We start from the raw sequence: 23,603 nt of genomic DNA, 5'->3' as shown, positions 1-23,603 counted from the left end.
TGTTTCCTTGTTGTAAAACACGTATCTCCCTCTTACCATTTTATGGTTTGTCCAAAGTGATAAAGTAGACGTTTCAGCTGACGGGCTCTGAATAGGCTCTTTTAACAATCTTATCTGTATATTCCAAATACCAACTATAAAAACATGTCATTTTCATCATGATTTGAGTGCATATCTCACACAAACCTGTTTTTACTCCCTCAGGCCATCATGCAGAAGGGGGATACAAACATAAAGCCCATCCTCCAAGTCATCGTAAGTACCTGCGTATGTTATGTTCCATGTCAACTTCTTTAGAGCCATCTAATTACAAGTTACGTTTGATGAAGGACAGACAGATTTGTCCACTTTCGGAAATTCGCCCCAGTCACAAAAAATAGGCCAGTCTACATTGTAGCCCTGAGAGAGCAGCCAAGCTGTTTGAAAATGTTACTACGTGAGCTGCTAAGTTCTGCTGTCTTTGGAGGTTCAGACTGAAGGCTTTGCCTCTGTCTTCCTCCCCACTGTTGATAGATGACTGTGGTGCTACTTGCCTTTTCTGCCCTTGGGTTTGTCTTGTTCACATTGGCCTTTTATATGACCTCCAGAAATATATCTAGTATGAACTTGTCTCCTTAACATTCTTCAGTTAACACATCATTTATTTAAGGGGTTCTCAGACTTCAGTGGAGTTTCGAAAAATAGAAGCAGAATGATGGGCTCACGCCTGCAGGTTTTCAGTCAGCTGGTCTGATGGGTCTCTCTGCTGCACCACACGAGCTGTGGGTCAGCTTGGGGCTCTGGGTACAGGTTTCACTTCCTTTGGAAACCTGCCTCTGCTGTCTCTCAGGTGAGGACAAAGGTCTCGGCTCTGCCGCCTGATCACGGACACATGTCACTTAGTCTCTCTGCCTCCATCTCCACCCCAGTTGTTAGCCCCTTCAGGACAAGGATTCTTTTTGTTCATTTTGTATTTTTAGCATGTTTACTACACAGCACCTTGTGTATATTGGGTGCTTCATTATTATTATTATTTTTTTTTTTTTTGGTAATTGATTTTCAGCCAAATTTGAGTCAGGAGTGAGAACACAAGCGTATAGGCAGCTCGTTTTACTTCCCTCTCTGCTGTGTTTAATAATGTTAGTGGAGGGAGGTTAGTGGGAAAATCATCAAATCCAGATTTCTTTTACTTGGATTTAGGTGTCAAGAGAATGGGCAAACCGTTAGTTTGTATTGAACTAATGGCAAACCCGCTCTCCTGCCACTTCGGTTTACATATCCCTGGGGACGGGGCAGACAACCTGGCTAATGAATCAAGTTTTCTGCCCTAGAACATCCGTCCCATTACTACGGGGAATAGTCCACCGCGTTATCGACTGCTCATGAGTGATGGATTGAACACTCTATCCTGTGAGTATGGTGTATCCATCTAGAAATGTGTGAGTATTTAAATAGTAGAAGCACACCCAGCCCTTTGGTTGCCATAATTTGGGGGCATTCGTGAAGTCCATACTTGCTTGGCTATGTACTTCATTCAGACAGAATTGCAGCCGTCAGAGAGCATTGTAACAATAGACTGCAGGTAGTGGAAAGCTGCCACTTGGCTTCAATTTTCTCTAACTGGTGTTCTGTGTTTTCTCTGATTAATTTCGCTAAGGATGATATTGACATCGACTGAGTGCAATGGGTCAGCTGCCCTATACTTTCCTTTTCTGGGGTTTTATTTCTGTGTTGGAAGCTGTAAAGGGGAGAAAGGAGAGAATTTTTAAATGATTTTGGCCACTTTAACAAATTCACACATTTAAGAGTAGCAGCAAATGTTTAACAGGCAGCAAAATACACAGCTTTTCACTCTGCAGAGTCTGACTAGTTTTAATTTCAGGAGCGTATTTAAGGCATTTTTCTTTGCTAGCACAGGTAGGAGTAGCTTTCAGAGTCTTAAGACTGCAGGATTTTGGAGGCTAAAGAAATCTCTGTGCTTTTCAGCTTTCATGTTGGCAACACAGTTGAACCTTCTTGTGGAGCAAGAACAATTGTCCAGCAACTGCGTTTGCCAGATTAACAGATACATTGTGAACACTCTGAAAGACGGAAGGTATGTGGTGTGTTTTTTTCTGTCTTATTGTATTGTAGAATGGGAACGAATTTAGGAATAAAAAAGGCAATAGTGAGTTTTCAGCTAAGAATTTGCAGCTTTTCAGTTAAGAACTCAGGTAGCTAACACATGGCACCCAAGGAGGAGAAACATGGAAACAAGTTGGAAATTTCAGAGCAGAAGATTAAAGTAGAATGCAGAAATCTTATTATTTCTAATTTCTTCAGAAGCAGCGTTTTTAGGATTTCCCCCAAAAGGATCTTATCTTTTTTGTTTATTTTTGGTAGAAATGGGGTTTTGCCATGTTGCGCAGGCTGGTCTCAAACTCCTGAGATCAGGCAATCTGCCCACCTCAGCCTCCCAAAGTGCTGGGATTACAGGTGCGAGCCACCACGCCCGGCCTCAAAAGTATCTTTTAATGAAAAGGGGTCCTTTATTTTACAGCAGAAAATGATAATTATTTTGTAATGCTGCTTTGTGTGTGTGTGTGTGTGCAATCTTGAATATTTTATATTAAATGCTGTATTTAGCCAATATAGAATATGTTGAACCACGTGTGGTGGCTCATGTCTGTAATCCCAGCACTTTGTGGTGCTAAGGTGGGAGGATTGCTTGAGGCCAGCAGTTTGAGACCAGCCTGGGTGACATAGCCAGGCCCTGTCTCTATAAAAAAAAAAAAAGTTAAATTAGTGAGGTGTGGTGGCACACACTACAGTCTTAGCTACATGGGAGGCTGAAGTGGGAGGATTCCCTAACCCCAGGAGTTTGAGACTGCAGTGAGCTGTAATTGCACCACCACACTCCAGCCTGGACAGCACAGCAAGAGGCCATCTCTAAAAAAAGAAATTTAAAAAAAGAATGTGTTGTACACGGACAAGTTGCTGCATGCTAGAGATACAGTGATGAACGGAACTGTTACTCTCATTGCTAAAAAATGACTTATTTCAGGCAAGGTGCAGTGGCTCACACCTGTCATGCCAACACTTTGGGAGACCAGGTAGGGAGGATCACTTGAGCCCAGGAGTTTGTGACCAGCCTGGACAATATGGTGAGACCTTGTCTCTACGAAAAAAAAGAAAAGTTAGCCGGGCGTCGTGGCACGTGTCTGTGGTCCCAGCTACTCGGAAGGCTGAGAAGAGAGAATGGCCGGAGCCCTGAGAGGTGAAGGCTGCAGTGAGCTGAGATCATGCCACTGCACTCCAGGCTGGGCAATAGAGTAAGACCCTGTCTCAAAAAAGACCAAAACAACAAAAACAAAAACCAAGATAAAAAACGATCAACAATACTAAAAGGTTTAAGTAATTAGTTTTTAAAATTCTGTTACACTGATTTTAGGACTCTGACATTTTCTCCAGCTGTTCTTTTTTCCTACCTCTTTATGTTGCTTGGATTTCACTCAAGAACTTTTTTCTGGACTGGCTCTTTAGTGCCGTATTCCCCATTATCAGCCTGTTGGTCTGTATGCTAGAATGACCGCTTGCCTGGCTGTCTGTTCTTAGGTTATGTGGCTTTACCCTCAGAATTTTGTCTTCTGGCATTGAATGTTGATCTGGAGAAGTCTTAAGGCCATCCTGGTTTGATTTCTTCCCTTGTAGGAAGCTTTGCTTTTTTTTTTTTTTTTTCCCTGAGGCTTCACTCTGGTTGCCCAGGCGGGAGTGCAGTGGCACCATCAGGGCTCACTGCAGCCTTGACCTCCCGGGCTCAGGTGATTCTCCCACCTCAGCCTCCCGAGTAGCTGGGACTACAGGCACCCGCTACCGTGGCCAGCTAATAAGCTTTGCTTTTTCTACTTATATTCCTGAAGATTTTTTTCTTTATACCTCAAATTCAGTACTTAACCAGGCTATGCCTCAATGTCAATTGTCTGTATTTTTTGTTGTTGTTGTTGAGACGGAGTCTCACTCTGTCGCCCAGGCTGGAATGCAGTGGCGCGATCTTGGCTCACTGCAAGCTCCGCCTCCTGGGTTCACGCCATTCTCCTGCCTCAGCCTCCCGAGTAGCTGGGACTACAGGCACCTGCCACCATGCCCAGCTAATTTTGTTTTGTATTTTTAGTAGAGACGGGGTTTCACCATGTTAGCCAGGATGGTCTCGATCTCCTGACCTTGTGATCCACCTGCCTCAGCCTCCCAAAGTGCTGGGATTACAGGCATGAGCACCATGCCCGGCCATCCATATTCTTTTTTTTTTTTGTGGTATGTGGTATGCTCGTTCAGTCTGCAGATTCAGTTCTTTTCAAGGAAGTTTTTCTGTGTGTTATTCCTTAATGTTGTTTTGTATTTCATTTATTGAGTTCCAGTTTTTATGTATGTTATAGATAACTTTGACCTCCATATAGGTCTTTACTTTAACCTTTTTCATTTTATTTTATTTTATTTTATTATTTTATTTTTTTTTTTTGAGACGGAGTCTCAGTCTTTTGCACAGGCTGGAGTGCAGTGGCCCGATCTTGGCTCACTGCAAGCTCCACCTCCCAGGTTCATGCCATTCTCTTGCCTCAGCCTCCCGAGTAGCTGGAATTACAGGCGCCCACTACCACACCCAGCTAATTTTCTGTATTTTTAGTAGAGACGGGGTTTCACCGTGTTAACCAGGATGGTCTCGATCTCCTGACCTCGTGATCCACCTACCTCGGCCTCCCAAAGTGCTGGGATTACAGGCGTGAGCCACCGCGCCCGGCCTACTGTAACCTTTTTTCTAATGGATGCATTGGCTTGCTTCGAGGTTTTCCAACATAATAGTACAGTTTTTAGTTTTCTCTCTTCTACTCCTCAATCTTTATAAATTATTAGATGTATAATAGTATTGATTTTGTTCTGTTTTTTTTTTCTTAGCTGTTCAAGCTCCCTTTTCTTCTTAGTCTCTTGTTTTAGCTCATCTTTTGGCCGTTAATTTGTTGGATTTATATAGTCGTACTTATTTTGCCAATCGCTTTTGAGAAGTGTCACTCCTTTTCTTGGCTTGCACTTTCTTCTAGAGTGGGTTCTTTAATCGTCTTTGCCTCCCCGTTCCTTTCCCTTCTACGCATTGTTGTGTATTGTATTGTTGCTTTGTCATCCCTTTTTATTTTGTTCATGCTTAATGTGGACAGTCCTGTCCAGACTTGGTATTTGCTCTGACATAGTCTAGACTAGGTACATGTTGCCAACCTTCTCACTTGGGACCTTTTATCTTCCACTCCAGTCTACCTTGGAGCGCTTAAGTGGTGCTTTGCAGCCACTTCCCTGTCCTCCAGGGCATGGTTGTGGGAGACGGTGGAAGCATTGCTGGGATTGAGTGCAGTCCTTGCTGGGAAACTTCACAGCCCACTCTCTCCAGTCACGGAGACAGCTCCGCTCCCCTGGGCTTTGCCTGATGGCACTGCCTCAGCTTGGAGGCTTGCTTCGTATTCTTTTGTACCTCTGCTGAGAGTCTGTGTGTATGGCTGGGTTTATTTACTCCTTGCTTTTTTGGTGATCATTCAGGTTTATTCTAAACAGGACTTGAGCAGTCATCCTTGTACTTTATCTTAACGTGCTTATGCTTTTATTTCTGAATAACAGATTATTAGAATTTGTATTGTGGGGTCAAAGGACATCTGTGGAAAGTATACCAATTATACTCATGAATGTTATATAAGAGTATCTATTGGCCAGGCACAGTGGCTCATGCCTGTAATCCCAGCACTTTGGGAGGCCGAGGCAGGCAGATCACCTGAGGTCAGGAGTTTGAGACTAGCCTGGTCAACATGGTGAAACCCCATCTCTACTAAAAATACAAAAATTAGCTGGGCATAGTGGTGCACACCTGTAATCCCAGCTACTCGGGAGGCTGAGGCAGAATTGCTTCAACCTGGGAGGCAGAAGTTGCAGTGAGTCAAGATTGCGCCATTGTACTCCATCCTGGGTGACAAGTTTTTCTTGCCCAGGCTGGAGTGCAGTGGTGCCATCTCGGCTCACTACAACCTCTGCCTCCCGGATTCAAGCAATTCTCTGCCTCAGCCTCCTGGGTAGCTGGGATTACAGATGCGTGCCACCATGCCTGGCTAATTTTTTTGTATTTTTAGTAGAGATGGGGTTTCACCATCTTGGCCAGGCTGGTCTTAAACTCCTGACCTTGTGATCCACCCGCCTCGGCCTCCCAAAGTCCTGGGATTACAAGTGTGAGCCACCGCACCCGGCCTGTTCCTTTTTATGGCAGAATAATCCTGTGTTGTCTAGATACATCACATTTTGTGTATCTATTTGTTAGTTGATGGGCATTTGGATTGTTTCAACCTGCTTGCTATTACTAATAATTCTATGAACATTTGTGTACAAGTTTTTTGTGGACAGACATTCCCATTTCTTTTATAGATAATCTGTCTAGGAAAGGAATTGCTAGGCTAAATGGTCATTTTATGGTTAACTTTATGAGGAACTCCCAGGCTATTGTTCAAAGTGTATACACCACTTTACCTCCCTGCCAACAGTGCGTGAGTGTGGAGTTTCTCCCTGTTCTTGCCAGTACTTCAAATTACACTCCATAGAGTTTCAGTTAAACTTCTCTGTAGACTATTTAGTAATTTATAGACAACGTCTTTCTTTACTTTTTCCCTCCAAATTTTTGTTGGCTGTTCTTTTTTTTTTTTTTTTTTTTTGAGACGGAGTCTCGCTCTGTTGCCCAGGCTGGAGTGCAGTGGTGCGATCTCGGCTCACTGCAAGCTCTGCCTCCCAGGTTCACGCCATTCTCCTGCCTCAGCCTCCCGAGTAGCTGGGACTACAGGTGCCCACCACCACGCCCGGCTAATTTTTTGTATTTTTAGTAGAGACGGGGTTTCACTGTGTTAGCCAGGATGGTCTTGATCTCCTGACCTCGTGATCTGCCCGCCTCGGCCTCCCAAAGTGCTGGGGTTACAGGCGTGAGCCACCGCGCCCGGCCTGTTGGCTGTTCTTATATTTATTCCTCCATATGAATTTTAGAGTTGCCAAGCCCAAAATACCAAGCAGCCAGGCACAGTAGTTCACACCTGGAATCCCAGCACTTTGGGAGGCTGAGTAGTTCACACCTGTGATCCCAGCACTTTGGGAGGCTGAGGCGGGAGAACTGCTTGAGCCCAGGAGTTTGAGACCAGCCTGGGCAGCATAGGGAGACCCTGTCTCTATGAAAAATCTGAAAATTAGCCGGGTGTGGTGGTGCATGCCTGTGATCCCAGCTACTCAGGAGGCTGAGGTGGGAAGATTGTTTGAGTCCCACAAGTCAAGGCTGCAGTGAGCTGTGATAGTGCCACTGCATTCTAGCCTGGGCGACAGAGAGCAAGACCTTGTCTCAAAAATAAATAAACAAAAAAAAAAAGAAAGGAAAAGTCTTGTTGGAATGCAAATAACTTTCTTAATTTTAGATAATATTTGATATTAAGTCTTTTCATCCAAGAAAATAGTATGTGTCCATTTGGTTTCAGATTTTCTAGATACACAATTGTGTCATCTCCTTATTCTCTTTTCTTTTTTTTTCTTTTGAGATGGAGTTTCACTCTTGTTGCCCAGTCTGGAGTGCAATGGCACGATCTCAGCTCACCGCAACCTCCGCCTCCCGGGTTCAAGCGATTCTCCTGCCTCAGCCTCCTGAGTAGCTGGAATTACAGGCATACGCCACCATGCCCAGCTAATTTTTTTGTATTTTTAGTAGAGATGGGGTTTCACCACGTTAGCCAGGATGGTCTCGATCTCCTGACCTCATGATCCACCTGCCTCGGCCTCCCAAAGTGCTGGGATTACAGGCGTGAGCCACCGCACCCGGCATTCCTTATTCTCATATTTGTCATTTTGTTGTTTTTTTTAACTTTACTGTATTGACAGCACTGTCAAAACTTTGTTGGACGATGGTAATGTCAGCAGTTGCTTGATTTTCATGGAAATGCTTTTGGTTTCACTGTTCAATGCAGTGTTGATCGTGGAAAAACACGCAGTTTACCATGTGCAGGTTTTATTAAAATTTTAAGTCCTCAGGATTTCATCAGAAATGGCTCATAAATTCTTTCAAAGCTTTTACTACATCTTGATATGATCATATTTGTTTTTAATCCATTAACATAATGAACTATTTTAATAGATTATCTAGGCTGGACGTGGTGGCTCATGCCTGTAATCTCAACACTTTGGGAGGCCTAGGTGGGTGGATCACTTGAGGTCAGGAGTTCAAGACCAGCCTGGCCAACGTGGTGAAACCCTGCCTCTACTGAAAATACAAAAATTAGCCAGGCGTGGTGGCACATGCCTATAGTCCCAGCTACTTGGGAGGCTGAGGCAGGAGAATCACTTGAACCTAGGAGATGGAGGTTGCAGTGAGTTGAGATCACCCCACTGCACTCTAGCCTGGGTGACAGAGCAAGACTCTGTCTCCAAAAAAAAAGATTGCCTAATAATTCAACTCTTGTTTCATTTTTGTGATAAATCCTGCCTTAAAAAAATAATCCTAGGCTGGGCTGGTGGTTCACGCCTGTAATCCCAGCACTTTGGGAGGCTGAGGCAGGTGGATCACCTGAGGTGGGGAGTTTGAGACCAGCCTGGCCAACATGGTGAAACCCTGTCTCTACTAAAAGTACAAAAATTAGCCAGGTGTACTGGTGCATGTCTGTAATCCCAGCTACTCAGGAGGCTGAGGCAGGAAAATTGCTTGAACCTGGGAGGCAGAGGTTGCAGTGAGCTGAGATTGTGCCACTGTACTTCAGCCTGGGTGACAGAGTGAGACTCTCTCTCAAAAAAAAAAAAAAAAAAAAGAAGAATTCTCTTAGCTTGCTAATTGTCTTTCTCTTTTTATTGTTTAAAATATTTTTTCTGGAAAACTTTAAACATCTACAAACATAGAATACACAGTAGTCTGATGAGTCCCCATATAGCCCATCATTCAGCCCCAAATTGTCACCTGTTGTCCAGTTTTGCTTTATCTCCATCCTTTCAATGTCCACTCTCCTCTGTAATTTTGAAGTAAATCTCAGACATCATATTATTTCATCCATAAATATTTTAGTATGTATTTTTGAAAGATAAGAACTCTTAAAAGGACACTATCCCATTTCACACCTAAAATAACAAATACAGCCACTGTTGTATTTTCAACTTGTCGTGTGTGTGCATGTGCATGTGTGTGTGTGTGTGTGTGTGTGTGTGTGCGCCCGCACAATCTATATGAATCAGAATCCAAAATAAGGTTCCCGTGACGGTAGACTGATGGTCTGTTAAGTCTCTCTGAATCTGTAGGCTCTGCCTCTGCCTTTTTTCTCCTTTACTGTTTATTTGCTGAAGAAACCAGGTCATTTATCCTTCACCTCGTGCAGTTTCCCCCAGTCTGGATTTGGCTGATGCATCCCTGTAAAGTCACTTCATGTGTCCTTGTCATCTGTATTCTCTGTAAGTTGATATTAGTGTATTCTTTTAATAAGCTGCTAGGTTTGTCTTGCTGATATTTTATTTAGGATTTATGGGATATTGCAGGATGAGATTAGTTTTGGTTTTGTGCGTGTGTTTTGTCTTAGGTTTTGGTATTAGAGTCATACCAAATGATTCATAAGCCTTCTATTTTTATATGTTCTGGAGTGATTTGTATAATTTTGGAAAGTAATTAAATATCTGCCACTAAGTGTCTATCAGATAGTTATTACAGGGAATCTAGAAACCATTTTCAGGAACAGATAATTTCAAGCTTATCTTATTGAAACTGTTGTGAAATCTGATAAGGGTAGCACACACCGACTGATTGATTGTATGTAAAAATCCAAATTATAGCAGTCAGACCATTTAAAACAAACCGATTGATTCTATGTAAAAATCCAAAAACAGCAGTCAGACCATTTAAAGTGTAAAATATGATGAAATTGGGTAGATTATTGCTTAAATATTGCTCTAGGCCAGTTTCTTCAGCTCCCCTGCCACTAACCTCATTCAGGCCTCTGTCATTTTGTCTCTTTTGGTCTCCCTGCCTCCAGTCATGTTCCCATTAAATTCCTTCTTCGTGTTTCAGTTCTTTTTAAAATGCAGGCATTGTGATATGCTCATCAAGTATGTATTGAGCAACAACTGTGGGCCATTTGCTTCATTGAGCACTGAGGGATACCTGTCTTTATTGACAATACAGTCTATTAGGAGAGAGAGAGAATAATGAAATAATCACTAATGAACATATAATTAAGACGGAGCAGAGTGTTCTGAAGGAAGGAAATCAAGGCTGTAGGAAAGACTAGAACAAAGCAACCTGATCTCAACTAGAGATTAAGGAAGTGTCTCTTGAAGTGATGTTTGAGATGAGAACTAAAAAATGAATATTAGATGAGGCAAAATGAGAAGGAACACAACACCGCAATCTCGGAGCAGCATGGACAAAGGCCTTGTGGCAAGAGGGACTGTCGAATGTGGTGGAACTGAAAGAAAACAGAAAGGGCAGAGGGCAGAGGGCAGGGCGGCGCGGGAGGGGGTTAGCAAGGCCAGGCCAGGCAAGCCATGGCCCAAGTTTTTCTTTGTGGCCTAAGGTCATTGGGAAGTTGTCACAAGGTTTTAATCAGAGTTAAAAATCAAAGAACTGTAAGTTCTTAAAAATGGGTCATAATTACATTTTTTAAAATAATTGGTTTTCACTGGGAAAAAGTCATTGTTGAGATAAGTATGTGTTTCTGAAAACAGGTCATCTCTTTTTATGCCATATATTCTTGTGTTTAGTAATCTAAATTCTTACCATGTCGGTTGCTCCTTGAAGATACGGTGCGTAGCGAGAACACTGCATTTTAATTAAGGAACTAGTTGGGAAATGAAAACCCTGCAATCACTTGATAATGATGCGGCGAAAGATGAAGAGAAATATTTATGTAAACAGATGACAAACGGAAAATAGTTCATCACAATGATCATCGGGGAAAGCATTTTGAGTAGCTTATCATTTGAACGGAATTTGTTTTTCTAACCTGTTTCTGTTTGTCTGCTTTTGCAGGAGAGTAGTTATCTTGATGGAATTAGAAGTTTTGAAGTCAGCTGAAGCAGTTGGAGTGAAGATTGGCAATCCAGTGCCCTATAATGAAGGTAAAATGCTTTGGCGTAGGTTGTAGCACTCAACTGAATACCTCTTTATATATTCGGAGTTCTACCTTTGGATTCAGTGTGACTTGTTAGTGTTAATAAAATGATAGTGATTCTGGGGTCTAGGAACCAGGTTATTCTGTTAGGCTTTTTCAATTCTAAAGAAATGATGTATGAACAAAGGGGACAATTAGAAAGCAATGGACAAATGGGCTGGGTGCGCGGCGGCTCACGCCTGTAATCCCAGCACTTTGGGAGGCCAAAGCAGGTAGATCACTTGAGGTCAGGAGTTCAAGACCAGTCTGGCCAGCATGGCAAACCCCATCTCTACTAAAAATACAAAAAGTAGCTAGGCATAGAGGCCCGCGCCTGTAATCCCAGCTACGCAGGAGGCTGAGGCAGGGAAATCGCTTGAACCCAGGAGACAGAGGTTTCAGTGAGCCGAGATCGTGCCACTGCACTCTATCCTGGGCGACAGAGCGAGACTCTGTCTCAAAAAAAAGTAAGAAAGTAATGGACAAAGATTCAGTTATACGAGACTAAAAAAAATATCTAGAATATCACAGTAATATAGGATACTATAGGATATCTGTAATATTAATGAGAAACGTGTTTTCCTAAGATTTATCTTATGTACACTTTTGTTTTTAAAAAGTGTGAAGCATGCAGTCTATACTCCTGTGATAACACTCACCGCACTGGTAGCTTTTAGAATTATCTCTATTTACTGCTAAGCCATGAGTAAACTGTGTGAAGGTAGAGATCATGTTTGTTCTAGTGCCTAACTTGAGGCTGGCGTTTAGTATTTGTTGAAACAAGTTGAATATATAACATTATTTTACTGCGATTATCTCTTGATGGTAAAATTACTGATTTAATTTTCTCATGAAAATGTATAGAAAAGCACAATGAAATTAGGAAAAAAAAGTCCATTTTTTCTTTGCATCCTAAAAGAAGCTGAAAAAAAAAATCATTACTTTAGACAATTCTAGAGAAAGGCAAAAAGAATCTTCAAATCACTGGCCCCATTAAAGGAAAGGATTGTTTGCCCTTACACCAAGTCAAAAAATAAAAGCCTCACTTTACAGCAAAATAAATTTGAGATGTATTTTTTCAAGTTAGAAAATGAAACCATCAAAAATCAAGAGGAAGAGGCTGCACAAATAGATTGGAATAATTCACAATGAATATTTGATTACATTGAAATTTTCAAATTACATATTAAAAATAGGAAAACAGGCACGGTGCCTCACACCTGTAATTATTCTGCACTTTAGGAGGCTGAGGTGGAAGAATTGCTTTGAGTCCAGGAGGAGGAGACCAGCCTGGGCAACACAGGAAGACCCCATCTCTACAATAATTTTTAAAAACTTAGCCTGGTGTGGTGGCTCGCACCTGTAGTCTCAGCTACTTGGGAGGATGAGGTGGGGGGATTACTTGAGCCTGGGAGGTTGAGGCTGCAGTGAGCTGTGATCACACCACTGCCCTCCAGCCTGGGGACACAGCAAGTGTCTGCTATTCCCCCACTGCAAAAAATTAAAAGTATGTAAACTTAAACTAGGATAAAATATTTGCAACTGATAGGATTGACAAAGGTATCTTTACTATTTATTGAAATTTTTGCATATTAAGGAATAAAGTACTTCATTAGCAAAGTAGGCATTGGAGAAAAATAGATTGTTCACTACAGAAGGAAAACAAATGGCTAATACATTAGAAAACATCTTCAGCCTTGCTGGTTATCTTCATCTTATTCCTGATCTCAGGGAGAAAGCACTCAGACTTTCACCATTAAATGTCATGTTAACTGTAGGGTTTTCTTAAAGTCTTTTTATCAGAAGTAAAGAAGTTTATTTCTGTTCCTAGTTGCTGAGGGCTTTCATCAGAAATGGGTGGTGAGTTTTGTCAAATGCGTTTTCTGTGCTTGCTGATGATCTGATGATCATGTGGTTTTCTTTGTTAGTTAGTTAATATGGTGAGTTATATTGATTGATTTTTTTTTTTTCTTCTTTTTGAGACAGTCTCATTGCATCACCCAGGCTGGGGTGCAGTGGTTCCTTCTCGGCTCACTGCAACCTCCGCCTCCTGGGTTCAGGTCATTCTCGTGCCTCAGCCTCAGAGTAGCTGGGATTACAGGTGTATGACACCATGCCCGGCTAAAAATTCGTGTGTGTGTGTGTGTGTGTGTGTTTAGTAGAGATGGGGTTTTGCCATGTTGGCCAGACTGGTCTCAAACTCCTGACCTCAAGTGGTCCACCCACCTGGGCCTCCCAAAGTGCTGGGATTACCCTGCGCTCAGCCATGTTGATTGGTTTTTGAGTGCTAAACCAGTCTGGGATCTCTGGGATGAGTCTACGTCATGATGTATTATTCTTTTTACATATTGTTGGATTGGATTTGCTACATCCATTTGATTTGATTTACTTTGTTTAGAATTTTTGTATCGGTATTCGCGAGAGACATTTTTCTTTAGTTTTCTTCTTACATCTCTGATTTTGATATCTGAGTAACCCTGACCTTATGGAATAAGTTGGGAAGTGTTCCGTCTTAAATTTTCTGCAGCAGTTTGTGTAGACTTGGTATTACCTCTTCCTTAGATGTTCAGTTGAATTCACCAGTGAAGCCATCTGCGCCTGATTTTTTTTTTTTTTTTTTTTTGTGGAAAAGTCTTAAACTGTAAGTTCAGTTTCTTTAATAAAGAGATACAGGATTATTCAGGCAACCTTCTTGAGTAGACTTTGGTAGATTATGTGCTTCAAGGAACTTAATTTCATTTAAGTTCTTGAATTTATTAGTCTATAGAAATATAAATATTCTAAACACCCCAATTATTAGAAATTATCAGATGGATTAAAAAAATATATTTCCAGCCGGGTGCGGTGGCTCACACTTGTAATCCCAACACCTTGGGAGAACGAGGCAAGCTGATCGCTTGCACTCAGGAGTTCAAGACCAGCCCGCGCAACATGATGAAACCCAGTCTCTACCAAAAATACAAAAAATTAGCTGGATGTGGTGGCACTCCTGCACCTGTGGTTCCAGCCACCTGAGCCCGGGAGGTGGAGGTTGCAGTAAGCCAGATGGCACCAGTGCACTCCAGCCTGGGTGACAGAGCGAGACCCCATTAAAAAAAAAAAATGCCAGGTGCTGTGGCTCACGCCCATAATCCCAACACTTTGGGAGGCTGAGGCAGGCAGATCACGAGGTCAGGAGTTGGAGACCAGCCTGGCCAATATGGTGAAACCCTGTCTCTACTGAAAAAATACAAAGATTATCTAGGCATGGTGGCACGCACCTGTAGTCCCAGCTACTTGTGAGGCTGAGGCAGGAGAATCACTTGAACCCGGGAGGCGAAGGTTGCAATGAGCCGAGATCATGCCACTGCACTCCAGCTGGGCCGACAGAGTGAGACTCTGTCTCAAAACAAAACAAAACTATATATAGCTTTTATTTATTTATTTATTTATTTATTTTTTAATTTACTTTTTTTATTTAATTTTTTATATTTTTAGTAGAGACAGGATTTTGCCACGTTGGCCAAGCTGGTCTCGAACTCCTGCCCTCAAGTGATCTGCCTGCCTCAGCCTCCCAAAGTGCTGGAATTATAGCATATATATATGTTATATAACATACATATATGTTTCCTTGTTATCCTTTGAGTGTCTATAGAATTTGAGTTTCATCAATTTTATTGATCTCAAAGGAGCAACTTTTGAGTTTTTTTATTTTCTCTTATGTTTTGTATTCTATTGATTTATGCTGTTGATCTTTAATATTTTCTTCTAACTTTGAGCTTTGTATTTTTTTTCTCGTTTCTTAAGGTGGAAGCTGAGTTCATTGACTTGAGATCTTTTTTTCTAACATAGGCATGTAGCATTATAAATTTGCCCTTAGCTACTGCTTTAATAGTATCCAGCAAATTTGGATATGTTATATTCTCATTCATATTCAATTCATAATACTTTCTTATTTCCCTTTCAATTTCGTCTTTAACATTCTGTTATTTAGAAGTGTGTTTAGTTTTTAAATGTGGGGATTTTCTCTTTTTTTCTTTTTCTTTTTTTTTTTTTTTTTTTGAGACAGAGTCTTGCTCTGTCACCCAGGCTGGTGAGCAGTGGCACAATCTCTGCTCACTGCAGCCTCCGCCTCCCGGGTTCAAGCGATCCTCCCACATCAGCCTCCTGAGCAGCTGGGACTACTGGTGTGCGCCACCACGCCTGGCTAATTTTTTATATTTTTAGTAGAGATGCGGTTTTGCCATGTTGGCCAGGCTGGTCTCGAACTCCTGCCCTCAAGTGATCTGCCTGCCTCAGCCTCCCAAAGTGCCGGAATTACAGACATGAGCCATTACGCTGGCCAAATGTGGGTATTTTCTAGAGATCTTGTTCTTGATATCTAATTTAATTCCAGTATGATCAAACAACATACTTTGTATGACCTGAATCCTGTTAAATGTATTGAGACTTATTTTGTTTTATTTTATTTACTTATTTATTTATTTTTCGAGACTGAGACTCACTCTTTCACCCAGGCTGGAGTGCAATGGCATAATCTTGGTTCACTGCAATCTCCACCTCCCAGGTTCAAGCGATTCTCCTGTCTCAGCCTCCCAAATAGCTAGGACTACAGGTGCCCGCCACCACGCCTGGATAATTTTTGTGTTTTTAGTAAAGATAGGGTTTTGCCATGTTAGCCAGGCTGGTCTCGAACTCCTGACCTCAGATGATCCGCCCACCTTGGCCTCCCAAAGTGCTGGGATTACAGGAGTGACCCACCGTGCCCGGCCTTAAGTCTTATTTTATGTCCAGATTATGGTCTCTTTTGGTAAATTCTCTGTGTACTTGAAAAGAATGTGTATTTTGTTGTTGGACAGAGTCTTATAAATGTCAATTAAGTCAAGTCGGTAAATTGTGTTATTCACTTTTTCTATATCCTTACTGTTTTTCTATTTACTTGTTCTGTCAATTACTGAGAGGGGTATTGAAATCTCTAACTGTAATACTTGTAAGTTTCTCTATCTTTCTGCAGTTCTATTAGTTTTTGCTTCATGTATTTTGAAGCTCTATTATTAAATATCTGTATAATTTAGAATTCTTGTGTCCACTTGATGAATTGATTCTTATTATTATGAAATGATTTTATCCCTGGTGAAATTCTTGCTTTGAAATCTGCTTTGATATTAGCATAGCCACTTCAGCGTTCTTTTTTTTTTTTTTTTTTTTTCTCTGCTAGAGCCAACATCTTGCTCTGTTTCCCAGGCTGGAGTACAGTGGTATTTTCACGGCTCAGTACAGCCTCAACACCCTGGGCTCAAGCGATCCTGCCGTCACGCCCAGATAATTTTATTTTGTTTTTTATATATTTATTTATTTTTGAGACGAAGTCTCACTCTGTTGCCAGGCTGGAGTGCAGAGGCGCGATCTCGGGTCACTGCAACCTCCGCCTCCCAGGTTCAAGCGATTCTCCTGCCTCAGCCTCCCGAGTAGCTGGGGCTACAGGCACGCACCACCACGCCCGGCTAATTTTTGTATTTTCAGTAGAGATGGGGTTTCACCATGTTGGCCAGGATGGTCTCCATCTCTTGATGTCATGATCTGCGCGCCTTGCCCTCCCAAAATGCTAGGATTACAGGTGTGAGCCACCGCGCCCGGCCTAATTTTGTTTTTTGTGGACATGGAGTCCTGCCATGTTACCCACACTGGTCTTGAATTCCTGGCCTCCAGCAATCCTGCCTCAGCCTCCCAAGTAGCTGGGACTGCAGGCTACACCTGTAGTCTGGGAGGTGGAGTACCGGGCCTGCCTGCGGACTGCCTGGACCGGGACTGGGACTGGGACTGGGACTGCAGTGCCACCATGCCCGGCTCATTACTTTTCTTTTTATTTGTAGGGACGGATTCTCACTTTGTTACCCAGGCTGGTCTCCAACTCCTGGCCTAATCCTCCCACCTTAGCCTCTCAAAAGGCTGAATTACAGCCATAAGCTACCATGCCTGGCCATTGTGTATCTTTCTACTGCTAGCTGTTCAAGTTCGCTAATGGTTTCTCAGGCAATGCCTAATCTGCTGTTAATCCCATTGAGAGTATTTTTCTTCTCTGATAGTATAGTTTTCATCCCTAGAAGCTTGACTTTGGGTCTTTTAAAATCTCTTCTAGATCTCTACTTAATTTTTGGGACATACAGAGCACAATGACAGTATTTGTTTTAAGGTCCTTGTCTGTGGATTCTGATGTCTGTGTTAGGTCCGGGTTTGTTTCTGTCAGTTGATCCCGGCCTCTCCAATCATGGATCATATTTTCCTGCTTCTTTTCATGCCTGGCCCGCGGACTGAATGCCAGACATTGGGATTCGTACCTTGTTGGGTGCTAGAAACTTTTGTAATCCTGTAATTATTCTTGAGCTTTTTTCAGGGATACGGTTAACTTGGAGACAGTTTGATCTTTTGGTGTGTTGCTTTTAAGATTTATTAGATGGGATCAGAGAGCTGCATTTAGTCTAGGTGTAGTTATTCCCAATACTGAATCAAGACCTGACAGACTGTTCTACCTCGTGCCCCATGAATATGAATTTTTCCCATCTGACTGGTAGAAACAGGTACTATTTCAAGCTTGCTATAAACACAGGCATGGTTCCGAACCTCTGGCCTTCTCACCCTGGCCTCAGATAGTGTCCACACACACTCGGGCCAACCAGGACTCTGCTGACTACCCAGAAAACCTGCCACCCATCTCTGGAGTTCTCTGTGTACAGCCCTCTCTTCTCTGCTACTCTGTCCAGTCAGGTAGACGGCAATCTCCCCAGACTCTCGGCCCCCATCTCTGCACCTCGGGTTCTGGCAGGCCCCCTAAGCCCTCGAGGCACTGAGCTGGTGCAGGCTCACTCACTCGCTTTCCTGTGCACAGCAGTCACTGCCCTTCATTGCTTAGTGTCTAGTGTCTTGAAAACCATGTGGCTCAGATATTTTCTCCCTTTCTGGTCGGGGGAGGGGGTTATTTTAGGTGTTAGGGTGAACCTGGTCTCTGTTGCTCAATCTTGTCCAGTACGAAGTTTTAAAAGTTGAATATTTTTGCGAGGTGTGTCCTTAAAAACGAAACAGTATTCTCCTGCCTCACTTTTCTTTGGCCTCTGACTCCTGTCTAGAGATAGTCTGTTTCAAATCTCACAGCTGTTTCTTCTCTGTTTGTCTCCATATTTCTAAATAACACATTTGTGCTGCTCTTTGTTAATTTTTTCAGTTGAAACATTTGTTTATTAACTTCACACTATGGGAGATTAGAATGTGGTGCTCTCTTTCTTTTTTTTTTTTCTTTTTTAAGAGTCTCACACTGTCGCCCAGCCTGGAGTCCAGTGGTATGATCTCGGCTCACTGCAGCCTCTGCCTCCTAGACTCAAGCAATCCTCCTTGCCTCACCCTCCTCAGTAGCTGGGATTACAGGCGTGCACCACTGCACCCTGCTAATTTTTTTTTTTTTTTATTTTTTGAGATGGAGTCTCACTGTGTCGCCCAGGCTGGAGTGCAGTGGTGCGGTCTCAGTTCACTGCAAGCTCCACCTCCCAGATTCACACCATTCTCCTGCCTGAGTAGCTGGGACTACAGGCACCCACCACCACGCCCGGCTAATTTTTTTGTATTTTTAGTAGAGACGGGGTTTCACTGTGTTAGCCAGGATGGTCTTGATCTCCTGACCTCATGATCCGCCTGCCTCGGCCTCCCACAGTGCTGGGGTTACAGGCGTGAGCCGCCGCGCCCGGCCTCCCACAGTGCTGGGGTTACCGGCGTGAGCCGCCGCGCCCGGCCTCCCACAGTGCTGGGGTTACAGGCGTGAGCCGCCGCGCGCGGCCAACATGTATTTATTTACTTATTTGGAGACAGGTTCTTGCTTTGTCATCCAGGCTGGAGTGCAGTGGCTCAAACAGGGCTCACTGTAGCCTCAACCTCCCAGGCTCAAGTGACCTTCCCACCTCAGCTTTCCCAGTAGCTGGGAGCGTGCACCACCACGCCCAACTGATTTATTTTATTTTATGTTATGTTATGTTATCTTATTTTTTTGAGATGAGTCTCACTGTGTCACCCAGGCTGGAGTGCAATGGCACAATCTCGGCTCACTGCAACCTCCACCTCCCAGGCTCAAGCGATTCTCCTGCCTCAGCCTCCCAAGTAGCTGGGATTACAGGTGCCCGCCTCCACACTTGGCTAATTTTTTTTATTTTTAGTAGAGGCAGCGTTTCATCATGTTGGCCAGGCTGGTCTCGAACTCCTGACCTCAGGTGATCCACCCCCCTTGGCCTCCCAAAGTGTTGGGATTACAGATGTGAGCCACCATGCCTGGCCCCAACTATTTTTTATATTTTTTTGTAGAGACAGAGTTTTGCCATGTTGTGCAGGCTGGTCTTGAGCTCTTGAGCTCAGGTAATCCACCTGCCTCGGTCTCCCAATATGCTGGGATTACGAACGTGAGCCCCTGCATGGCGCCGACATCAAAATTTAAATGGCCAGTCAGATTTAAGTTTTTCTATGAAACATATCTTGCTTTGTTAAAAATTTAAAGTTTTCAAAACATACTTGTAGAAGGCAATTTTCAAATGGTTGTTATGTTTTCAGATTGATATTTTTAGTAATCAGAACAACATAATTTTATTGTTTTACTAATCAGCCAATTTTTGAACTAAATCTGAAGTCACTAAGAGATGATGGTCAGTCATGAATATTTGGAAAAAAATTTGTGATATAATTTATAGAAAAGAAATGTTCAGAGTGTATTGAATAATTTTAATAACTTATATAACTAATTAAGTACATATATTAACTAATTATAATTGTGACATTGAAAATATAAAATCGACTTTAAGTTGGTCAGCATCAAGAAGCTGGAAGATGTTCATGTAGCTTATTTGAAATCTTCCACGGTGTATCTCCTCATTCCCAAATGATTTCTCAGTAGGAAGCTATGTTTGAACTCAGAGAAGGAGCTGTTTCTTAAAAATTAAACTGTCTCTGCTGCTCCCAGTAGACAAAGATGCTTAGCTGGTTCCCACCGAAGTACACTAATTCACTGTCTTAATTTAAATTTACCAATATATGTGGGGCACAGTGGCCCATGCCTATAATCCCAGCACTTTGGGAGGCTGAGGTGGGCAAATCACCTGAGGTCAGGAGTTTGAGACCAGCCTGACCAACATGGTGAAACCTCGTCTCTACTAAAAATACAAAAAATTAGCTGGGCATAGTGGCACGTGCCTGTAGTCCCAGCTACTAGGGAGGCTGAGGCAGGAGAATCGCTTGAACCTGGGAATCGGAGGTTGCAGTGAGCTGAGATTGCGCCAATGTACTCCATCCAGCCTGGGCAACAAGAGTGAAACTCCATCTCAAAAATAAATAAAAATAACCTTAACAACATAGTTCTTCAATTTGTCCATAACTAACTTTTACTATTAGTAGGGTTTTCGCTTAAGGGTAAGTGGAATTGAACCCAGTAATTCTTAGGCTGGACCTTAGGTGGATCATCTGAGGTCAGGAGTTCGAGACTAGCCTGGCCAACATGGTGAAACGCCGTCTCTACTAAAAATAAAAAAAATTAGCCGAGTGTGGTGGCGGGCACCTGTAATCTCAGCTACTCGGGAGGCTGAGGCAGGAGAATTGCTTGAGCCTGGGAGGTGGAGGTTGCAGTGAGCCGAGTTCGTGCCATTGCACTCCAGCCTGGGTGATGGAGTGAGACTCGTCTCAAACAAATAAAATAAAATAAAATAAATTAGTTGGGAGTGGTGGTTCATGCTCCCAGCTACTGGGAAAGCTGAGGTGGGAAGTAATTCTTGCATCCTGTCTTTGTTTTCCTACCTGGAACTGAGTCCTGGCCTTTGCCTAAGTGAGATAATGGAAAGGCCTTTGCCTAAGTGAGAGGAAAGTTGGAGAATCTCAGTTCTGGACCTTAGCAGTGAATTCAGCACAATCGCAGAACGTTGAGATAGAGGAAACTGTTTTAGAGATCAGTTGATCAGTTTTTAATCATTAAATAAAAACGTGAGTGAGGCAGTGAAGTAACTTCCCCAAGGTCACACAGTGGGTTGCTACAAGAAATGAGAGTGAGCATTTGTCATTTCCCAGTGAGAACAGTTTCCATTGTGCCCAGACCTTCAAAGATTAACCTTCATACCAAAGTTTTTCCCTACTTGAAAATTGTATTTAAGTACATAGATCGTGTGAGTGAGTCTATTGCGGGAATGTTATATACATAATTAAAATTATCTCTATTTCACATTTATATATTTGTCCATTAAAACTTGCATAATTAAATAAATGTAAAATATAATTGAGATAATCAGACATCTGTTTTCTTTAATAAACATTAATCTTGAATAGATAATATGGTTAAATGATTTCAAAAGGATAATGTAGTTACATGATTTAAAGTCACAGCTGCTGAATTGTGTGTTCAGAGAAATGTTACTCCTACCCTTGCCGCCCCCCTGACCACTGCTGCCCTCTAGAGGTAAAGTTTTTGTGGTTTCTTTTTATCCTTCAGACGTTTCTTCATGAGCATGTAACCAAATACAAATATATATTCTCATTCTGTACTCCACTTTGCCTACACAAAAGGCAGCATACTGTGTACACTATCTTGTCTTTTTATCCTGCTTTTATTTATTTATTATTATTTTAATAGAGATGAGACCTCACTATGCTGTTCAGGCTGGTCTCAGACTCCTGGGCTCAAGCAATTCTCCCACTTCAGCTTCCCAAAGTGCTGGGAATACAGGTGTGAGCACTGCGCCCAGCCATATCCTGTTTTAAAGTTTTCTGACCAGGTGCGGTGGCCCCCGTCCGTAATCCCAATGCTTTGGTAGGCCAAGCCGGGCAGATCGCTTGAGCTCAGGAGATCAAGACCAGCCTAGGCAACATGGCGAAACCCTGTCTCTACCAAAAATACAAAAAATTAGCCAGGCATGGTGGTGCACACCTGCAGTCCCAGCCACCCGGGAGGCTAAAGTGAGAGGATCACTTGAGTCTGGGAGGCAGAGGCTGCAGTGAGCCAGGGTCGTGCCGCTGCACTCCAGCCTGGGTGACAGAGTGAGACCCAAAAAAAAAAAAAAAAAAAAAAAAAAAAAATTTTTTTGGCCTAGAGATATTTCCATATACTTGTATATGCTTAGAGATCTCTTTTTTTTTTTTTTTTGAGATGGAGTCTCTCTGTCACCCAGGGTGGAGTGCAATGGCGCGATCTCGGCTCAGTACAACCTCTGGCTCTTGGGTTCAAGCAGTTCTCCTGTCTCAGCTTGCCTAGTAGCTGGGACCACAGGCACCAACCACCACGCCCGGCTAATTTTTTTGTATTTTTAGTAGAGATGGGGTTTTCCCATGTTGGCCAGGCTGGTCTCGGACTCCTGACTTCAAGTGATCTGGCCACCTCTGCCTCCTGAAGTGCTGGGATTATAGGTGTGGGCCACCGCGCCCAGCCACCGTTTTAGTTTTTACACTGAAATTATTCATGCTGCTTCTGTCTTATACTGTTGTGGGTTCTTGATTTATGGTGTTTTGGGCTTCATTTTCACACAACTTGGAATGTGCGGGTTTTCTCTGTTCCCTGGTTTCACCGAAGATGTCATTTGTAATGAGGGATGTGTATACGTCTGTGTGCACGTGCATGTATGTGTACGCAGTTGGCATTCATTCCTATTGCTCTGTATTGGTTTTTAGAAGTGGGAAGATGTGGGGCTAGGCCATCACTATGCTCTTTCCAGAAATGGAACCTGCTAGATATTAATTTTTATTTACACAAATTGTAATTTGATGCTTTAAATTGGAGAGGGAATCGGGTAGATTATTCGGCTAAATTATTAAATTGACACATCACTTTTGTTTTGCAGTAGTAATGTTTTGTTAAAATGAGCGAATTGGTTATCACCTTCTCAGCTTTTAGGAAGGTGAGCTGAGACAAAGCAATGCTTAGCATTTTTCTGAAACCTTTGGATGCAGTCAGGACAAGAGAGAGGTGATTGTGCCCAGCTTTATCACCTCTGGCCAGGTTTCTAGTGTTTTGTGTGTGTGTGTGTGTGTGTTGTATTTAATTGAATGATTGCTTTGGACATTTTCTGTTTTGGGGGCAAAAGTGTTTGTACTGAAGATGGGCTGGGCTCAGTGGCCCATACCTTCAGTCCCAACACTTTGGGAGGCTGAGGCAGGAGGATCGTGGAGGCCAGGAATTCAAGACTGGCCTGGGCAACATAGTGAGACCCTGTCTCTACAAAAAACAAACAAAAAAATTAGCCAGGCGGATAGCACACTCCTCTAGTCCTGGCTACTCGGGAAGCCGAGGTGGGAGGATCACTTGAGCCCAGGAGGTCAAGGATGCAGTGATCTGTAATCACACCAGTGCACTCCAGCCTGGGTGACAGATCGCGACCCTGTCTCAAAAAAAAATTAAAAAGAAAAAAGATGGAGATGATGAAGGATACTTATTGATGAAGGATTGAAGGATACTTATTGCTTAGTCAGAAATATAGGGCTATGGTC

The 23,603-nt window shown here is 42.8% G+C and overlaps 1 protein-coding gene across 3 annotated transcripts in view; it reads left to right on the top strand.

The window, feature by feature from the left end:
- Positions 1-23,603, top strand: part of RPA1 (replication protein A1) — a 65,556-nt gene that overhangs the window by 12,141 nt on the left and 29,812 nt on the right. For 2 of the 3 annotated variants that reach the window (XM_032138993.2, XM_058431514.1), the window contains exons 2-5: positions 205-255; positions 1,311-1,389; positions 1,966-2,074; positions 11,012-11,100. In XM_032138993.2, coding sequence (XP_031994884.1) covers positions 205-255; positions 1,311-1,389; positions 1,966-2,074; positions 11,012-11,100 — 328 coding nt within the window. Of the gene's footprint in view, positions 1-204; positions 256-1,310; positions 1,390-1,965; positions 2,075-9,254; positions 9,442-11,011; positions 11,101-23,603 lie in introns of those variants that run through there. The other variant, XM_058431515.1, reaches the window with a different exon arrangement.

The sequence above is a fragment of the Hylobates moloch genome, unplaced genomic scaffold, assembly GCF_009828535.3.
Source record: "Hylobates moloch isolate HMO894 unplaced genomic scaffold, HMol_V3 SCAFFOLD_19, whole genome shotgun sequence".
NCBI lineage: Eukaryota > Metazoa > Chordata > Mammalia > Primates > Hylobatidae > Hylobates > Hylobates moloch.
The sequence above is the reverse complement of the archived record's forward strand: the minus strand, read 5'-3'. Positions and strand labels throughout refer to the sequence as shown.